Raw genomic sequence first — 17841 nt, 5'->3', positions numbered from 1 at the left:
TGAGGAACTCTTTTTCTCGTGTGTATTTTGGTGACATTTAACATATTGTTAATACATTTTGTATACTGTTTACAAAGTTGTATATCATAAACCTGTCATCTCTGACGTTTTGCAATCTTTATAAATAACAACAAGACCATAAAATGAGGCATTGAGTTTGGACATAATAACGGTCAGATAAGGCATATGGGCAAAATTCAACATAATACAAAAACTATGAACAAGTGCAAAATTAATTCAATTCACAGAAATATTACTGTGAGCGAACAGCGAACCATTTATTATGATGCAGTGTAGCAAGACAATTAAATGTTGCGCCAATGCTTTTGGCCTTTTTCGCTTTCCGTACATCCAGCTGTGCTTTAATCCATCTGCTACGCATGCGCTGTTGAGGGGGAACAGGAATTCCGGTAGGGAACAGAATCGACTGCTACACCGGCTCAAATTATGCCCTGTGTGACACCCTTTTAAAATGTGAAAATCCTATTAATTTTGCTTTATTGATTTGAATCTTTTTTAATATTTTCTTTAATTTCAGTTTATTATTTAGCTTATTTTAATACATACAATTAATAATTCCTTGGGAGCATACGAATTGGATTACCACAAATGATCCGTGCTGAATTCGTCTGGTCTGACTCAGTTCATCATTGATTGGAAGAGAACCGTTCAAACTTACTGGCTGTGGAAATCAGTGGGCGTGTGTCATTATATTATAAGCAAAACGCTGTAGCATAGCGCGCGCTCTGTGCAACCAAAACTGCGTTTTTTACGGCGTCATATGGCGAGATGAACGGCGTAAAAAGCGGCGCTTTCCATGCACACTAAAACGCCGTCAAATCCAGTAGCACCTCAATGCAGTACACGAGATCCGGGGGGCGGAGTTGGATCCAGATATAAGGGGTGGAGATTGGTAGGTTTAGGGGTGGGTTTAGGGATTAAGGGGTGGAGATGGGTAGGTTTAGGGGTAGGTTTAGGGATCAGGGGGTGGAGATGGGTAGGTTTAGGTATATGTAAGGTGGGAGGAGTTGGATCTAGATCCGACTCCTCCCCGTGGATTTCATGTTTTTTGGCGGTTGGCACACAACGTAATGGTGCATTACTGCCACCGACTGGTATGGAGTGTGGATCTGAATGTCTATTATTTACTTTATTCTAAACAAAAATAAATAAATAAATGATAATAATAATAAATAAAATAAAATCAACAAAATTTTATTAAATCTCAAATCCTCTCAATCATATCTATTATTCTAAGATAATGAAAAACAATTCCATAGCATTTATCTTTTGAGTTTTTTCTAAGAATTTCTACTAAATCAAAACTTATTCTCTCCTTTTTAAGATTTTGGATCATTTCCTTTCTTTTTCCCTCATATTTTTTACAATGTATCATGACATGTTCTACTGTTTCCTGTTGCTCACAATATTCACATCTGCCGGTGTTATTTTTACCTATTTTAAATAAATGACTGTTTAACCCTGTGTGCCCAAATCTAAGTCTCGATATAATTGTCTCTTCTCTCCTTCTCGTTCCTGCACATCTCATTTCTCCCACTCTCCTCTGAATTTTGTAAAACCACCATCCTTTCCTCTCTTCCTCCCATTGTTTTTGCCACCTTTCCTTCAACCTCTGTTTAATAATGCTTTTCATTTCCATCTTACTGATGTTAACTGTGACTTCAACATACTCTCTTTTTGTGGCCTCCTTTGCAGCCTTGTCTGCCATTTCATTTCCTATGACTCCAATATGTGCTAGTACCCACAAAAATATAACTTCAATGCCCATCATTTGAATTCTATATAATGCTTGTTGTATTTCTATTAAAATATCGGCTCTGCTGTTTAAATGACTGTTCTGTAAACTGACTAATGATGAAGTTGAATCTGAACATATTATAACCCTCAATGGTCTTATTTCCTCTACCCACCATGGACTGGAGTTGAAAATTAGCAATAGCTATAAACTCTTTTTGCATAGCATTAGTTACAAACTTGTTTTGTACTATGTTTAATTGCAATGTCCATGTCAAATAAATGAATAAATAAAAAATAAAAAAATACTGCTAACAGAATTGCTAACATTTCTCCCGTGTATACTGATACATTATCACTTATTCTCTTTGCTATTGAAATATGAAACTCTGGAACAATAAAAGCTACTCCTATCTTATTAACTAAATTCTTTGATGCATCTGTGTAAATCTGAATATAACTGTAGTAATTATTAATATATTCCTGTATAGTATGCGAGTCAAAAATTGACACATCTTTGTTCTTCTTTTCTAATAGCACTAAATCTACTTTCACTTCAGGTATTATCCAAGGTGGCACTACTGGTAATGGTACAGGACTGATTTTTAATTCAGTTAATTTTAACTCTCTTGCCTTTTTTAAAACTGTCCATCCAAAGCTTTTTGTCTCCCTCTTCTCCTTTTCCCAACAAGGTTTTAAAGTACTTTGTGCTGGATGATCTTCATTATGGCCCTGTAAATTGACCCAATAATTCAGAGATAGCTGAATTCGTCTCAACTCGAGTGGCATTTCTCCCAACAAAGCTGCTGTTGAAGTTGTTTTGAATGCCCCTGTACATAATCTCAAAGCCTGAAACTGAATGTTATCTAATTTTTTGAGGGACATGTTTGATGCCTATCCATACACCACACAACCATAATCCAGTACTGATCTAATTAATCCACAATAAATTGCCTTCAGTGCTGTTCTGTCAGCTCCCCAATCACTTCCCACCAAACACCTCATAACATTTAACACCTTCCTACACTTTTCTATTACTTTCTGGATATGTACATCCCATGTTATTCCCCCAAAAACTTAAAGTGTTTCACTCTTTCCAACTCTTGATGATATAACTTTATTTTCGCGCGTCTTTTACGGCGTTTGTAATTAGAACGGCGTATTTTACGGCGTCCAATACGGTTTAAAACGCCGTATTTGACGGCGTTTGGCTTTAAACGCGATTAATCTATGGCGTATTTCTGAGCCTCGTCTTGGCTCTTTGCCCTCGTATCCTGTGCACGCGCCTAGATTTTATGTGCGCGAGTTTTGAGACTCACTCAAGTTCGAAAGTCAATGGTCGCCGTGCACGGAGCGAATTAAATCAAAACAATAATGTTTTGGCTGGCATTTGCTCTGTGACGTCGCCGTTAGAAGCATTCCGATGACGTCACAGAGCAAATGAGAGCAAACTTTTTTTAGTACTTTTTTAGTTCAGCTAACGTTAGTTAAAAAACAGTTGTATAATTGTGGAACAGTGCACCATTTTACCTTAAAACATGGACAGTAGTACATTTCGCTCGCTCAAGCGACCTACATGCCTAGTTAAACCTATGTGTGCTTCAGAAGTACCTGCAAGAAACTCCGGAGAGAGCCTGACACCGCAGTCCGTCCAGCTTCCTCCAATCTCCAGGGCTTCCAGAGGTGAGCTTCCCACCCAGCAAAAACTCGTCGAAAAGACATTGCCAGTCGTCTAAACAACGTTAAAATTTGGTTGAAAAGTGAAAAGGCGTCTTTTTCAGGTCTTTCGCTGAAAAAAGACGTATTTTTCAGGCCTAATTTCAACCGATTATAATCAACATGATTATATTTAATATTCATAATAACTGTCAAAATAAGACAATTCACAAAAGAGTATAGCAAACCATTTATTGTCACTTCAAATACATCTTTCACATAAAAAACACTTTCCTGAACAGCTTAAAGGACAAGTTCGGTATTTTACACTGAAAGCCCTGTTTACAGATCGTATTTGATGAAATAGAACGGTTAAGATTAAAATTTGGACACATGCTGCTGTCCCGAGAATTTTAGGTTTATTTTCGCATTTACATTTCGCTAAAAATGTATAAATATACATGTGAATATGTAGTAAAGTGTAATTTATTCCTGTGATCAAAGCTGAATTTTCCGCATCATTACTCCAGTCTTCAGTGTCACATGATCCTTCAGAAATCACTCTAATATGATGATCTGATGATCAAGAAACATTTATGATTATTATCAGTTGTACGGCTTCATATTTTCGTGGAAACTATGATACAGTTTTCAGTATTCTTTGAATAGAACTCTCAAAAGAGCAGCATTTATTAGAATTTTTTTTTGTAAAACAATTAAAAAGTTTTTACTGTGACTTTTGATGTGACTCTTTTCTGTATAAACATCTTTAAAATATTTAAAATGTTTATAAAACAGAACAATGACCAATTATAACCACATTAGAAAACATTAAAGGGATAGTTCACCCAAAAATGTAAATTCTGTCATTAATTACTTACCCTCATGTCGCTCCAGAGAGCCCGAGACCTCATCCACCACCTGTGAGAAACCCGGGAGAGAGCCTGAGACCTCATCCACCGCCTGGGAGAAACCCCAGAGAGAGCCTGAGACCTCATCCACCGCCTGTGAGAAACCCGGGAGAGAGCCTGAGACCTCATCCACCGCCTGGGAGAAACCCCAGAGAGAGCCCGAGACCTCATCCACCGCCTGTGAGAAACCTCGGAGAGAGCCTGAGACCTCATCCACCGCCTGTGAGAAACCCGGGAGAGAGCCTGAGACCTCATCCACCGCCTGGGAGAAACCCCAGAGAGAGCCCGAGACCTCATCCACCGCCTGTGAGAAACCCCGGAGAGAGCCTGAGACCTCATCCACCGCCTGGGAGAAACCCCAGAGAGAGCCCGAGACCTCATCCACCGCCTGTGAGAAACCTCGGAGAGAGCCTGAGACCGCAGTACGTCCAGCTTCCTCCGATCTCCAGTGCTTCCAGAGGTGAGCTTCCCACCCAGCAATCTACATTTGAATTGAAACCATACAGGGCTCACAGTAAGCCTCTCCATTCCCTTGTCTGAAAAAAGAAGATTTTTTTTTGTGTTGTAAATGTAATTTATTCTGTGGCAATATTATCGTGTTCAATCAGCTTCGATACTTTGTTATTGATCATTAAGATGAACCAGCTGAGACAGAGATTGAAAAACTGCAGAGACAGCTGAGCATAATGGACCGGGATCGGCAGGCCTACAGCGTCCAGACGCAGAAAGAGATGCGCAAACAGAGGTCAGTGCCACAAAACACTTTCAGGAGTTTTGGGGTTTATTAAGTCTATTGGGTTAACTGACTAACCTATCATACATAAAGTAGCCTAAATATTATATTTGTTCTTAAAAAAAAAAACCTGCATTCTTTATCTTTTAGGAGTGGGTTAGGATTTATCATTAGAAGCCTATCGAATGTCGTCCTGCAATGTTGCATTATGTACCAGGGCTCTCTAAATTTCAGAATCGCTGGTAGTCGTTCGGGCAGACGTTGGTAGAAATAGCCCAAATAGAAAGACAATTTTTAATGTAGAATATTGGTTAGGAGTCAAAACATGAATCAAAAAACTTTTTCAACACACAGATATCAACAGTTGGATATAAAATAATCAAATTAGAATCATCATTACAAATATGCATCTGGTACTAACTGAACTGAAGTGTGTGTGACCACCAGTGTGGAACATGAATCAGTGTGTGTCTGTGGCTCAGCCCCCAATGAGGGTAACACTTTAGTTTAGGGTCTAATGCTCACTATTAGCTAGTTTAATCAACATGCAGAAGGCAGGGCTTTATCATCACTGAGGTCCCGTGGTAGGCTAGTTAAGGGGGTTCGGGGAAAATTTTGATTTCTCTGATCTACATGTGTGCATTTTAAGATGTTTTGAAGGCCAAAAAAATTGGATAACAATAGCTTTAAAACCATGTCACGCCGCTGATTATTTTTCTGCATCACACTCCTATTCTCTTTGTTTTTCTCTTGCTCTGTCTCTTCCCCTCCTAAAGCTGAGCTCTGACTGATATAGGCTTTTCATTTTTGTCTGTCAGTGAAGAAAGTAAACATAGGGTCAACTGATTGATTTATGAATCATTTTCTCAGACGAGTTAATTTACTGAAAGCTGCTAGGAAAGCTAGGTAGCCTAACTAAGTTTATTAAATTAATTCACAGTATGTACACATTTGATCTTATTCCTAATACAGGGCCGTAGACAGGGCTTTATAATCAAAGAGGTCCTACATTTGAGGTTATTAGTTTTTTTTTTTTTTTTCTCTGTGCATTTCAAGACGTTTGAAGGCCAAAAAAAGGATAAGAAATAACTTTAAAACCATGTCAGCGGGCAGTAGATTATGTGTCAACACCTGCTCTCTCCTCTTATCCATCACTCTCTCTTCTTCTCTCAGTCTCCTCATCTTGCCCTGTCTCTTCTCCTAAAGCTGAACTTTTTTAATTTACTGAAGGCTACAAAGTGTATTATATTAATTCTCAACATGTACACATTCATTATTAATCTTGTGCCTAACATGATGAAAACGGCTTTGTTAATGTTTCTTGTCCCCTCACAATGACAGTAAACTAATTATTACATTACATGAGTCATGTTACATAGGCCTATTTTCAGTTAAAAATGGCGAAATTCGACAAAAGTATGTTCATTTGCCTGATTATTTTTGTCATTCGTTTCACATTTATGACCTAAAAAAGCTGTCAAATGTGAAATGTTTAGTTTAGCTACTTGCATCTTATCTGGCACTCGACCGTAAACTGGAGCGAGTCGCTCTGCTCAAATTCGTGCGCAGCAGCTTCTGTGAACAACAGTCCCGCCTACTTTGATTTGATTGGTCATCTCAAATATTCTGACATTGACGAGCAGTGACAGACCAATGAGGCTCAGATGAACACACACACACACACACCCTGTCCTCTGTTTCTGACGTGCGCTCTGCTCGGCGCCGCTGCGGATTGAAGATGAAGAACACGCTGGATCTGATTATAACCAGACTGAAGCGAACACTATTTCAGATAGCCCGTCGGCCAGGCCGGTTATGCATTTTGGTAGCCCGACTGGAAAAGGCAATAGCCCCGGGACGTCAGGCGAGCGATTTTGCGAGCCCTGTGTACAGTACATGTATTGCATTGTGTCTTGTATGGAATGTGTGTGTTTAAGCATATTTTGTTTGTTGTGTGGTGTTTGTCCGCAGCCGGGAGATTTCTAGCTTGCATGTGGTTCATGAGGAGTTTCTTCGTGAGCTTGAGTGCCGATCGCGTAGGAAGGACAGCCAGGACACTGAGAGAATCCAAGCTCTGCTAGAGCAAAGAAACACGGTGGAGGATCAGCTTGATAATATGAGACAGACCCAAACACAGATGGAACAGGAGGTGCATATGTGCCGAGTTATTAAACTTATTAAACACACATTGTTGGTGCTACAGATGTTTATTTACATGCATTTTGTTTACAGATCATGAATATGGAGAAGAAACTGGTGGAAGCGAGTGGAACGTCTCAGGCCTGCCAGACTCAGAAGGCCGCACACACCCTGCGGAACAAACTGCACTGGGTAAACAGAGAATCAAACATTTCACAGCATGCAGTTTCACTGACCACACAACTGTGGGCACAAAACATTTGGCCATACAAAACGGTTCATTTGTTCCTTAGCCTCTTATGCTCCTGGACCATTTTTGGGGAAAGCCTCCCACTTCCACATATTTTTTTCAAAATAGACAATTTTGGTGTCATTTTACAGGAAACCCTTTACAGTTTCATAAAACCATGCTAAAAGTGATAAACATTTAAGTATATGTTGTCTGAGCTGTAATAACCCCCCCCAAAAAAGAGGCGCTTTTTGATTATTTAATTTTTTATTTTTTTCTTAAATTCATTTTTGAAAGTGTATAACTCAGGCCCTGTGGGCTCTAGCAACATGCAGATAAGTATGGCTGTTTCCTCTATATGCCAGCAAACACTGGAAAAAATAATTTTTTCTCTAGAATAAAAAATGAAAAAGATGTTCATATAAATCTGAAGAGAGGAATATTACTTTTTTTTAATGTAATTTCCACCTACCCAAATCTAAACTCTGCTCATACCCATATACAGTGGTATATATGCAATATTCCAGTGTAATTTTACAGAAAACCCTTTGAAATTATATAAAACACTGCTGAATGTGATCAATATTATAGTATATGTTGTCTGTGCTATAATAATAAAAAATAAAAAAAATAGGCGCTTTATGATTTTGATCATTTTATTCTTTCAGAAGATACAAGATAGAATGAGAGCTTTCTTGTGATATATGACTTGACTGTTTTGTGAAATATATAAAAAATAAATATTTGTAGAAAGATTTCTTCGCAATCATAAAGCGGAATTTTTTGCCTGGGACCAATGCATATTTAAGCTAATATTTCATTTGATATGTATCATAAAAACTAAAGTGATGGAACCTTTGTAAAGGTTAGAGTCTAAACTTTCAAATGAAACCATGGATTGGGTGATACCTTATAGGGAAGCCTATAAAAAGAACGTACAAACATCATAACAAAGATTTTCTTAAGAACTGGTGTGAGTAGCTACGTTTGTACGAAACCAAATAATCCCTTAGTAATAGGATCGATGACTCGATCGGACTGAAAACCTGATTAAATCACCTTGCATGATTCATTTAAATACTCTCCTCCCATAAATACTGTGTCTGAAAGGGAAAGCATCTGCAATGATGTCAGCCGCACGCGATAATTCTACGGTCATTTTTCACTGCGTGTCTTTAGTAAATCCTGACAGTAGTTTTTTAACGGCAAAAGAGGGTTTGCGCTGGCGAAAGCTGTTAGTAAATCTGGCCCCTAGTGTGTGCATGAACTTCTCCTTAAATGTTTTTCCCTTGTTGTCCCTGCAGGCACTTATTCGGTGTAGCGAACGGCTGACGAAGAACAGCCAGCTCAAAGAAGAGGTCGAGACACTCCACAAGGAACGCGCCCGATTCCAGAAGCTGCATCGCAGTCGGGAGAAGGTTGGTCATTCTGGGTGTTTTTGATGAGTGTGAGGGATGGAGTTATTGAACACAGTTCAAACAAGTGCTGTTGTCTTTCTTTCAGGTCTTGCAAGATGTGTGTAAGGAGATCGGTGAAGTTATCGACATGGCAACCACAGCTTTTGATGAGAGGTACTTTGAGATTTTAAGTTTCTTCGCTTATATACAAAGTTCCCAAAATCATGAAAAACTTCACCAAAAAAATATCTGTTTTAGTTTTTTATTTACTAGTGCAAAGAGCCCGTGCAAAATCAGTTTTGTGTGTGTTTTTAGTAATTGTTGGTTTGGTGTGTTTAATATAATTTAAACGGATGAGTTATAAAGAAATTCACCCCCCTCACAGTTGTCATGACGGGCAGAATTAGCTGTATAGACCAAAGCCACTTTTTGCACCAGGCTGTAAACATGTGTTTTTCTGCTGTAAAGTTGGGCATTTCAACATGGGGGAGATACAGATTTGACTCACTTCTTCAGTTGATGAACTGCCGTTTAATACACTTCCGTGTTGGTTTCAAGAGAGAGACAGGGAGGTTGCCGCTTGGCTACTACCAATGATGGCCGTGAATAAAATATAATATTCAGAAGTCAACAGTGTTGCTGACAGAGTGTTTATGTCAGAATGTTTATTTTTAAACCACAACCTTCTTGGGGCTTCTTTTACTGATATTTTTACTGATATCTTTTGGATCTCTCATCCAAACAACGTCAAACTTGGCACTGCACTTACTCGTGCCCGTAGCGAGACACCTGTCGAGTTTGAAATCCATCGGACTAACGGTTCGAGAGATATGCGAATAACAGACACACAGACAGACGTTCCTGTAATTTATAGATAGATCATGCAGTAATAATTGTGCATGGCAGAAAGCAAATACTGATACTGACGTAATGACACACATAATAAGAGTTATTATTTTGTACGGTTTTACACATTGCTCCACCCTCAGTACGTGTTTTGGACATTTGTAGCCGGTTCTATTTATATATGTGTGTGTTTCAGAGAGGAGGCACAGGCCGAAGTTGCCATGATGAAGAAGGATTTTGCGGAGTACTCAGCTGAGATGAAGGAGCTGAAGAAAGCAATCTCTCATGAACACCGACTCGACAAGTTTGAGACCGCCAAGGACAAGGCGAGAACCGCCAAGAACAAGGCGAGAACCGCCATGGATGAAAAGAGACAATGTGGTCAGTGAGCAATATTTGTAACCAAGAATTGTTGTTGGTTAAATTGTGTGCACTACCGACAAAGTTCTGTCATGAAACTCTAGATGGTTCCGGCTGATCGGTCCTTAACTCTGTTTGCAATCACATCTGTATCTATTGGCACAGCTGATTGGTTCCTGCTGTATCAGTAGCCAATGAGCTCGCTGCTCAGCCTTCAAATACTTGGAACTTAGCAGTTGCTTTCAGAAACTCTCCGCCTGTACACATCAGCTACGCCTAATTAACGAATACTGTGTTGTACTCTATCTTGCTCACAGTGGTGTGTTGGAAATGCAGCAGCAGTAGTGTAGCAGATCTATTCTGCCAAGACCAAACATATCAACATTGTCATATCCATTTCCATTTTGTCATGACATATTTTAATTTACTTTGCGGAGTAAAAATATAATTTACTTTTTTACAAATCTTGCTAATCCCAAACTTTTGTTATACTCTGTAACAGACTGATAGATTAATTGATTCTGAATCCAGCTATTTTTTCTATTATGGCAGAGATGGAGGAGCAGAGGAGGGCAGACGCCGAAGACGAGGCGAGGAGGGCAGACGCCGAAGACAAGACGTTTGACCCTCTGGAGGAGGTTTTCCAGCAGATCCAGAGATTGACTGGGGAAGATCATTTGGAGATGTTGGCAACACATTTCATTCAGGGTGAGCTTTCTGTTTTCTGTTTTGCGCAGACAAATGATTGCAATGCATTCTGCTACAACTCTTTATGTGTTTCTTAACAGTTGAGGACAAGAACTTTTCTCTTTGCAACTTTGTGATGAATCAGAACATGGAAGTTGAGACGGCGAGAGAGCAAATCCAGGAGGTCAGTGTGTGAATCACAGAACTAGTCAAATAAAGACCCGTTCGCAAGATGAACTGATCATTTAATATAAATACATGACTGAGGAAGGACAGTTCAGTCCCCTCCACTTTTTGTGAGATAATGATTTAAGTTTCATTAGGTTTATTTCGCTAAGCAGCTGTGCAAGGCAAAAAAAGTAGCTTTGTAAAATTACTTTTGTCATTTTAGTATTATTTGTGTACTATTATAGTATTTTTATTATATAGTATAGCATTTCTACTATAATACTCAATGTTTAGTTAAGTTTCTTATGTGATTTTGTCATTTTTATTAGAATTAGTTTTTTTCTGTTTAGCTTTATTTTCTTTTTATAGTAATTTTAGCACTTCCACTTTTTTTCAGTTAATCGTCAAAGCAACATTTCTAGTTTTTCGTCTAATATTTATTTGAATTCATTTTAAGCTTTATTTCACTTAATGAAAGCAATTTTAATAGTTTTAGTTTTAGTTAATAAGAACAACACTAAAACCAAACAAAACATTGGCAAACCTGGGCCAAATGAACATGCAACGTGCATAATGTTATTCATATTCACATTTGAATACAGACACAACAGTAGGAATCAATTTTTTGTGTTGATTCTGTTCCAGATTAGAGAAGAGATCAAGCAGATCCACATGGAACGTGTCCAAAAGGAAGAGAAAATTCAGGTGGAATTAAAACTACAGCAAGAGTGTGAGACTCAAGCTCAAGATTATGAAGCCCAGGCCGATGACATCAGCAAGATCCTTCATCAGATCAAAACAGGTACTAGTAAAATCACCCAAACATGCGTTAACATAATCACGTGGAAGAATCAAAAATGATAACATTCTCACGTTATCGTCTTAGAAGAAGAATGATACTTGCGTTTTTATTCACAAAAGCTTATGTTGATGTCATTCTAGGGACAGACAGTGTGTTCAAAAAGATTGACTGCGACAGCACACAGGTGTTAGACGTGCTGGGCTCTTCCTCTGGGATCGAAGACAGTAACATCATGAAGTACCTCAGCCTGGTGGAGCAGAGAACCAGTGAACTGCTCATCATTCAAGCCTTCATTAATTATAAGGTACAGAAAGGACCAGAATGTACCAACAGGTTATTTCATAGGCAGTGTCCGAAATCACCCCCTATAGCCTTAAATAGGGCACTATTTGAGTGCACACATTCAATCCCCAGGGTTCCTACGCAGTTTGGAAAAGTATGGAATTTGATTTGAGTAATTTCCAGGTCTGGAAAAGTATGGAAAAAAGAAAGCAGATTATGGAAAAATATTTGCATTTCCAGACTATTGCCCCTGTTTAGTTTTCTATAATAGAAAATTAAGAATTTAATGAACAAAAATGTATCATAGAAGTGTGTTTTCATGGCAGCTGTTTAGTGATTGTCTAACACAACTGAATTCAAGGTGCACTTTTTCATTATGCAAAAATGCAGGTTATAAGTGTTCTGGGTTTCTTCTCATGATATTCTTAGCACCGTATTACAGAGCCACTAAAAGGATCTTTGCAAAAATAAAAAATATGCAGACTTTCGTGTGCGCATGAGAAACCATTAAACTTAGCATAGACAATGCACACTGAGCCACCTATTGCACCATCAGCCCATTTCACGGTGTGGTTTCTTGGCCGCCATTAAAGTGTGTTAAAGCAGTGTGTTAAAGCAGACCTAAGGCCTTGAAATATAATGTACTGCCCTACACATTTTTTTCACCACTTTATTTTAATAAAAAAAGTTATTTGAGTCTGGAAAAGTATGGAATTTTGAAATGGAATATGTGTAGGAACCCTGAATCCCACAATGCACTGTGATAAAGAGTTTCTTATTATTAGAGCTGCCAGTTTGCTAAGTTTCAAATGACTATTAAGCATCAAGCACAAACGATGCAAAACGGCAGCCCTTCCGGCGCACTCAATGTCCGAATTCACTCACTCGTTTTCATTCACTCCTTTAACTCGACTATATTAGTGGAGTGATTTAGGGAATAGTGAATGAGGGTATAGGGGGAGATTTTGAACACAGCCATAGTGTTAAAGCAACACTGATAAATATGCAGCCAACCCAAGTGTATTTTACAAAACAAAAGAAAATGTACAATAATACAATGTTACACCACAACGATAGTGTGTGTGTGTATAAAGTATTTTAGTCCAGCGTGCACTAACACTGAAGACTGGAGTAATTTAGTTAAGTTTAGTTTGTTTATTTGAGCAGTAAACATTCTGTTCAAAAGGAGTGGGCCGAAGCAAAAGCGCCCTCCCCCAAAATTAATACAATAAAAATTCTCATTTTACAATAGTACAAAGGAACATAGTGCAAAAGCAACAAAACAACAACAAGGAAACAACAGCAAAAAAAAAAAAATATATATATAATAATAATAATTTGATTATATATTATATTGATTATAATTTGATTAATTAGATTATATACACTTGCAGTGTCTGATCATGGTAGAAATACCCCTAATGGCAATTTATTTATTCTTCTCTAACCTTTTCAAAAATCTTTTGCTTGTATTTATATTTGAACAGTTTGATGTTTGGACATCGTTTCATGTCCATCTCCAAGTTATTCCACAATTGTCGCCATTAACTGTAGGGCTAAACTTTTTGTTGTGCTATGTTTCTGAGTCCTAACATTTTATTCATCACGTAATTCATAACAACCAGTACATTCTTGGAACCTTCTTTGTATTTGACTTGGTAACAATTTGTGCCTTGCTTTGTATAGCATCTGTACTGTTTGGAACTCAACAATGTCATAAAACTTCATGATCTTTGATTTTAAAAATAATGAGTTTGTGTGGTCCAAAAACCCAACTTTATGAATTAATCGGATAACTCTTTTTTGCAGCATTACTATTGGTTTTAATGTGCTTATACAAGTACTACCCCATACCACAGAACAATAATGTAAATAGGGCAAGAACAGTATAAAGTATGCAGAGCTTTGATGTTTAAAGTATGCTTTACTTTTGCAATTACTGAAATGCTTCTTGATATTTTAGTGATTATGTATTTAATATGAGAGTTCCAAGTAATTCTATCATCTATAATAACTCCAAGGAATTAGATTTCATGCTCCCGCTCTATAACAACACCCTCTATCTGAATTGCTTCCTGAGCATTGGAATTACTGTTGCCAAATATCATCATTTTGCTTTTACTCAGATTTGGTGATAAGTAATGATGCTGAAAATTCAGCTTTGGTCACAGGAATAAATTACATTTAAAAAATGTATTAAAATAGAAAACAGTGCTTTTAAATTGCAATAATATTTCACTGTTTTTACTGTATTTTTTAATCAAATAAATGCATCCTTGATAAGTATAAAATACTCTTCTTTCTATAAGAGAAAAAATCTTACTTATTCTGAAATGCTGACCAGTGGTGTATCTAATGTTAAAAATAGGACCCGAAGAAGAGTTGCGACCTGAAAGAAGTTGCTCAGTTACTGCTGGGTCAGAAACCAGACGTGCTGAGACGCATTGAGATCCTTCTGGAACGTCCGTTCAGGCCCATTACCAGGTGAGAGAAGCTTCTCGTACACTATGTTGAGCTATAGACACAAAAGTACACAAAATAGGTGGAAATTATGACTTTATTGTTTTATTAATATATGCTCCTGGTCTTATTGTGCTAGATTCGGGTGTGATTATGAGGCCGAGGACTGTGAGGAGCGTCGAATTTTGACCCACAAAGAACTCCATCAGTTTGCTTTGAGAAGAGTAAGGCACACAGCATAGCTCTTTCCCATTCTGATGTATTCATTAACTATGCTTTGCATTACAGTGGTGTTTGTGGGTTTTCTGTCGCAGGTCATGCGTGCAGGAGGAGGCAAAGATGGGAAAACCTAGAAGAGCAGGACCATGTCTAGCAGCAGACAGCGTTTGCTGGAGCCTTCAGACACACGAAGTATCTGTGTGTATTTTTTTATTATTTCAGCTGGTCCCTCCCACTGGCAGAGTATTTACTTGTGTCAGATGAGAGAGGGTGAGTTTTAACCCTTATGTGCTGTTGGGGATGTAGTGGTTCTCAACCCTGCTCCTGGAGGACCCCCAACACTGCACGTTTTCTTTGTATTCCTAATCAAACACACCTGATTTAACTCATCAGCTCATTAACCCATGTGATAATGAGCTGATGAGTTGAATCAGGTGTGTTTGATTAGGGAGACAAAGAAAACGTGCAGTGTTGGGGGTCCTCCAGGAGCAGGGTTGAGAACCACTTCGGGGTATTTTTGAGTCTTAAAGGGATAGTTCACTTTGAAATTAATTTTTGGTATGTTTTAGCTTACCTCAAGGGCATCCAAGATGTAGGTGTCTTTTTTTCCGCAGTAGTTTCAATTTTGATATTTTTAGGTCAAACCGTTCTTGTCTGTCAGTCATATAATGCTGTGCATGCTCTTTGAGACAGTGACCATCGACCTGCATTATATGACTGAAATATCAAAATTGAAACTACTGCGGAAAAAAAGACACCTACATCTTGGATGCCCTTGAGGTAAGCTAAAACATACCAAAAATTTATTTCAAAGTGAACTATCCCTTTAATTTGGCCATAACTTTCTCCGTGTTTCAGCAAATGGGATTTTTGGTGACTAATCTTATTTTGACACATATTTTGGGAAAATGCTTTGAAATTTTTCAAAAACTCAACAGTACACTGTGGGCAAATTCACTACCCTTTCGTTATGTTCGTGGCTGAAAACAGCCACTACTTTAAACTGCTGTAAAAATGCATCAGATAAATATTTTTTTCATTTTTATTTGCATAAATCTATTAATCAACTGCTCAAAACTACTAAATTTTTTTTTTAAATCAGGATTTTAACTCTTTAATTGCCAAATTCATAAATGATGTCACCGATTTGGGGAAAAAAACACACAAAATGACTTATTTTCAATATAAAATGTGAATGTGGACTGGATTTTTTTTTTGCTTTTATCACAGTCTTGGACATGTCAAAGATTAGAAACAACATTGGTTTTGATGCATTGTTAGTTTTTGTGTAGCATCAGATTTGAACTTTTTCTCCCTCATTTACTGTTCGTGGCTGTTTTTGCCCCATTGTCTTCCATTGTAACCACATTTTTTGATTGCAAAGCCATGACCCCATATAATCATGCATTTTTGATTGGTGGTGGTTTTCCCTGTTGGGAAGAGGTAAAATTTGTAATTTTTACTGTTGATAACCAGGTGGCACCAATAACCCTTTAGATAGGCCTGTGCAAAAAAAACGGGCCTTTTACATGGAGTTATATGGAGTATAATAGCATATTTGTGTGTTTGTGTGTGTGTTTGTGTGTGTGTGTGTGAGAGAGAGAGAGAGAGAGAGAGAGAGAGAGAGAGAGTATGAGAACTCACCTTGATGCGTCTGAGAAAATCAAAATATGCACCTCAGCTCTCAGAACTACATGGAGTAAACAAAAACAAAGTAAGTGTATTTATGTATCTGCTGCCTTTTGATGGTGAGAAATGCAGACTAAACAAAGCAAGTGGATTTAAACACTTGCATGCAAGCCTGCTGGTCATTTGATGGTGAGAAGAGTAGCAAGCAACATGAGAAAGGGCTTGACTTGTAGTGAAGTTTTAGAGATGATTATGCCGCCTGACCCCTCCAGCGAGCTGCAGGATGTATCGTCTTCTCCCTCTGACACCACAGACTCAGGAGAGTCAGATCCTGATTTGGATGTGGCACCCTCATCATCCTCTCTAGCTTCCACTGAAGGCGAGGAAGATTCGGAGGATCCTGGATCTGGGTGGATTGGGAGAAACGGCGAAGTGTGGTTTTCCATCAACACGGAGACAACTTTCTTCAGCCTGCCAACTCCCGTGACTCCAGGGCCGACGCGCTATACCATCGCAAGGGTCTAGAACATGGATTCTGTGTTCAACGGATTCTGTTTTTTCCATGTTCTGGACCCTTGCGATGGCATAGCGCGTCGGCCCTGGAGTCACGGGAGTTGGCAGGCTGAAGAAAGTTGTCTCCGCGTTGATGGAAAACCACACTTCGGCGTTTCTCCCAATCCACCCAGATCCTCCCAATCCACCCAGATTTCTCCCAATCCACCCAGATTTCTCCCAATCCACCCAGATCCTCATCATCCTCTCTTGCTTCCACTGAAGGCGAGGAAGATTCGGAGGATCCTGGATCTGGGTGGATTGAGAGAAACGGCGAAGTGTGGTTTTCCATCAACGCGGAGACAACTTTCTTCAGCCTGCCAACTCCCGTGACTCCAGGGCCGACGCGCTATACCATCGCAAAGGTCCAGAACATGGATTCTGTGTTCAACGGATTCTGTTTTTTCCATGTTCTGGACCCTTGCGATGGCATAGCGCGTCGGCCCTGGAGTCACGGGAGTTGGCAGGCTGAAGAAAGTTGTCTCCGCGTTGATGGAAAACCACACTTCGGCGTTTCTCCCAATCCACCCAGATCCTCCCAATCCACCCAGATTTCTCCCAATCCACCCAGATCCTCCCAATCCACCCAGATTTCTCCCAATCCACCCAGATCCTTATCATCCTCTCTAGCTTCCACTGAAGGCGAGGAAGATTCGGAGGATCCTGGATATGGGTGGATTGGGAGAAACGGCGAAGTGTGGTTTTCCATCAACGCGGAGACAACTTTCTTCAGCCTGCCAACTCCCGTGACTCCAGGGCCGACGCGCTATACCATCGCAAGGGTCCAGAACATGGATTCTGTGTTCAACGGATTCTGTTTTTTCCATGTTCTGGACCCTTGCGATGGCATAGCGCGTCGGCCCTGGAGTCACGGGAGTTGGCAGGCTGAAGAAAGTTGTCTCCGCGTTGATGGAAAACCACACTTCGGCGTTTCTCCCAATCCACCCAGATCCTCCCAATCCACCCAGATTTCTCCCAATCCACCCAGATTTCTCCCAATCCACCCAGATCCTCAT

The 17841-nt window shown here is 39.2% G+C and overlaps 1 protein-coding gene across 1 annotated transcript; it reads left to right on the top strand.

Annotated features, from left to right (window-relative positions):
• Window positions 1-3087: 3087 nt before the first annotated feature.
• On the top strand, window positions 3088-14667 carry LOC309488833 (coiled-coil domain-containing protein 63-like; the record flags this gene model as incomplete). Its single annotated transcript, XM_082157249.1, has 14 exons — window positions 3088-3438; window positions 4309-4782; window positions 4959-5067; window positions 7027-7204; window positions 7288-7386; window positions 8728-8841; window positions 8927-8994; window positions 9863-10047; window positions 10579-10734; window positions 10815-10897; window positions 11527-11683; window positions 11824-11987; window positions 14334-14449; window positions 14565-14667. The coding sequence occupies exons 1-14, from the start codon at window positions 3294-3296 to the stop codon at window positions 14665-14667; spliced, it is 2151 nt and encodes a 716-aa protein (XP_082013375.1). The 5' UTR covers window positions 3088-3293.
• Window positions 14668-17841: the final 3174 nt, after the last annotated feature.

The sequence above is a fragment of the Leuciscus leuciscus genome (assembly GCF_965113295.1).
Source record: "Leuciscus leuciscus genome assembly, chromosome: 24".
NCBI lineage: Eukaryota > Metazoa > Chordata > Actinopteri > Cypriniformes > Leuciscidae > Leuciscus > Leuciscus leuciscus.
The sequence above is the reverse complement of the archived record's forward strand: the minus strand, read 5'-3'. Positions and strand labels throughout refer to the sequence as shown.